This window comes from Elephantulus edwardii, unplaced genomic scaffold (assembly GCF_000299155.1).
Source record: "Elephantulus edwardii isolate Elephantulus edwardi_28Jun2011 unplaced genomic scaffold, EleEdw1.0 scaffold00148, whole genome shotgun sequence".
NCBI lineage: Eukaryota > Metazoa > Chordata > Mammalia > Macroscelidea > Macroscelididae > Elephantulus > Elephantulus edwardii.
Window position 1 is genome coordinate 3,178,451 of NW_006399898.1, and position 845 is coordinate 3,179,295.

The window sequence follows — 845 nt, forward strand, 5'->3', positions numbered from 1 at the left end:
GAATGATGAGGGGGTGAGTGAATGGGTGAGGGGGTGAGTGAATGATGAGGGGGTGAGTGAATGATGAGGGGGTGAGTGAATGGGTGAATAAATGAGTAGATGACTGAGTGAGTGAATGGAAGGATGAATGAGTGAGTAGAGGCGTGGATGAAGAGTGAGTGACTGTCTTTGGCCACTGGGACCTGGTGTCCTTGTGTGGTGGTGTAACCTGCAGTCTCCTGATGGGCCCCTCCTTTAGTTGGGTGTGGCCCCTTTTACCGTGTCCCCTGATCAACATTAGCTGTCATCATTAAAATGCATTTTTTTTAAAAAAAAAATTTGAATGTGTTACCTGTTAACTTGAGTTCTATGAAGTGAGCAGGCCAGTGAGTGGGCAGGGCCATTGCTCCTCCCCCTCCGGCCCCCACGACCCCCAGGGAGCATGGAGTGGAAGCGGGTGAGGGCAGACGCCTGCTGTGCACCCTGCAGACCCGCCCATTTTGCCTACAGAATGTGCGCATCGACCCAAGCAGTCTGTCCTTCAACATGTGGAAGGAGATACCTGTCCCGTTCTACCTCTCTGTCTACTTCTTCCACGTGCTCAACCCCAACGAGATCCTGAAGGGCGAGAAGCCGCAGGTGCAGGAGCGCGGGCCCTACGTGTACAGGTGAGCTCATGTGCAGTGAGAGGTGGGCAGGTGAGCTCATATTCAGGTTAACAGGTGTGCACGTGAGCCTGTGTGCAGGTGGAGGGTTGACAAGTGAACCCATATACAGGTGAACACGTGTTCAGGTGAACCTGCGTGTGGATGAGGGATGGACAGGTGAGCTCATTTATAAGTGAGCACGTGTACAGGTGAGCCCAC

At 53.3% G+C, this 845-nt stretch overlaps 1 protein-coding gene across 1 annotated transcript in view; it reads left to right on the forward strand.

The window, feature by feature from the left end:
• The window catches only part of SCARB1 (scavenger receptor class B, member 1), an 83,636-nt gene that overhangs the window by 53,943 nt on the left and 28,848 nt on the right, over positions 1–845 (forward strand). The window contains exon 2 of the mRNA XM_006894625.1: positions 490–647. Coding sequence (XP_006894687.1) covers positions 490–647 — 158 coding nt within the window. The remainder of the gene's footprint in view (positions 1–489; positions 648–845) is intronic.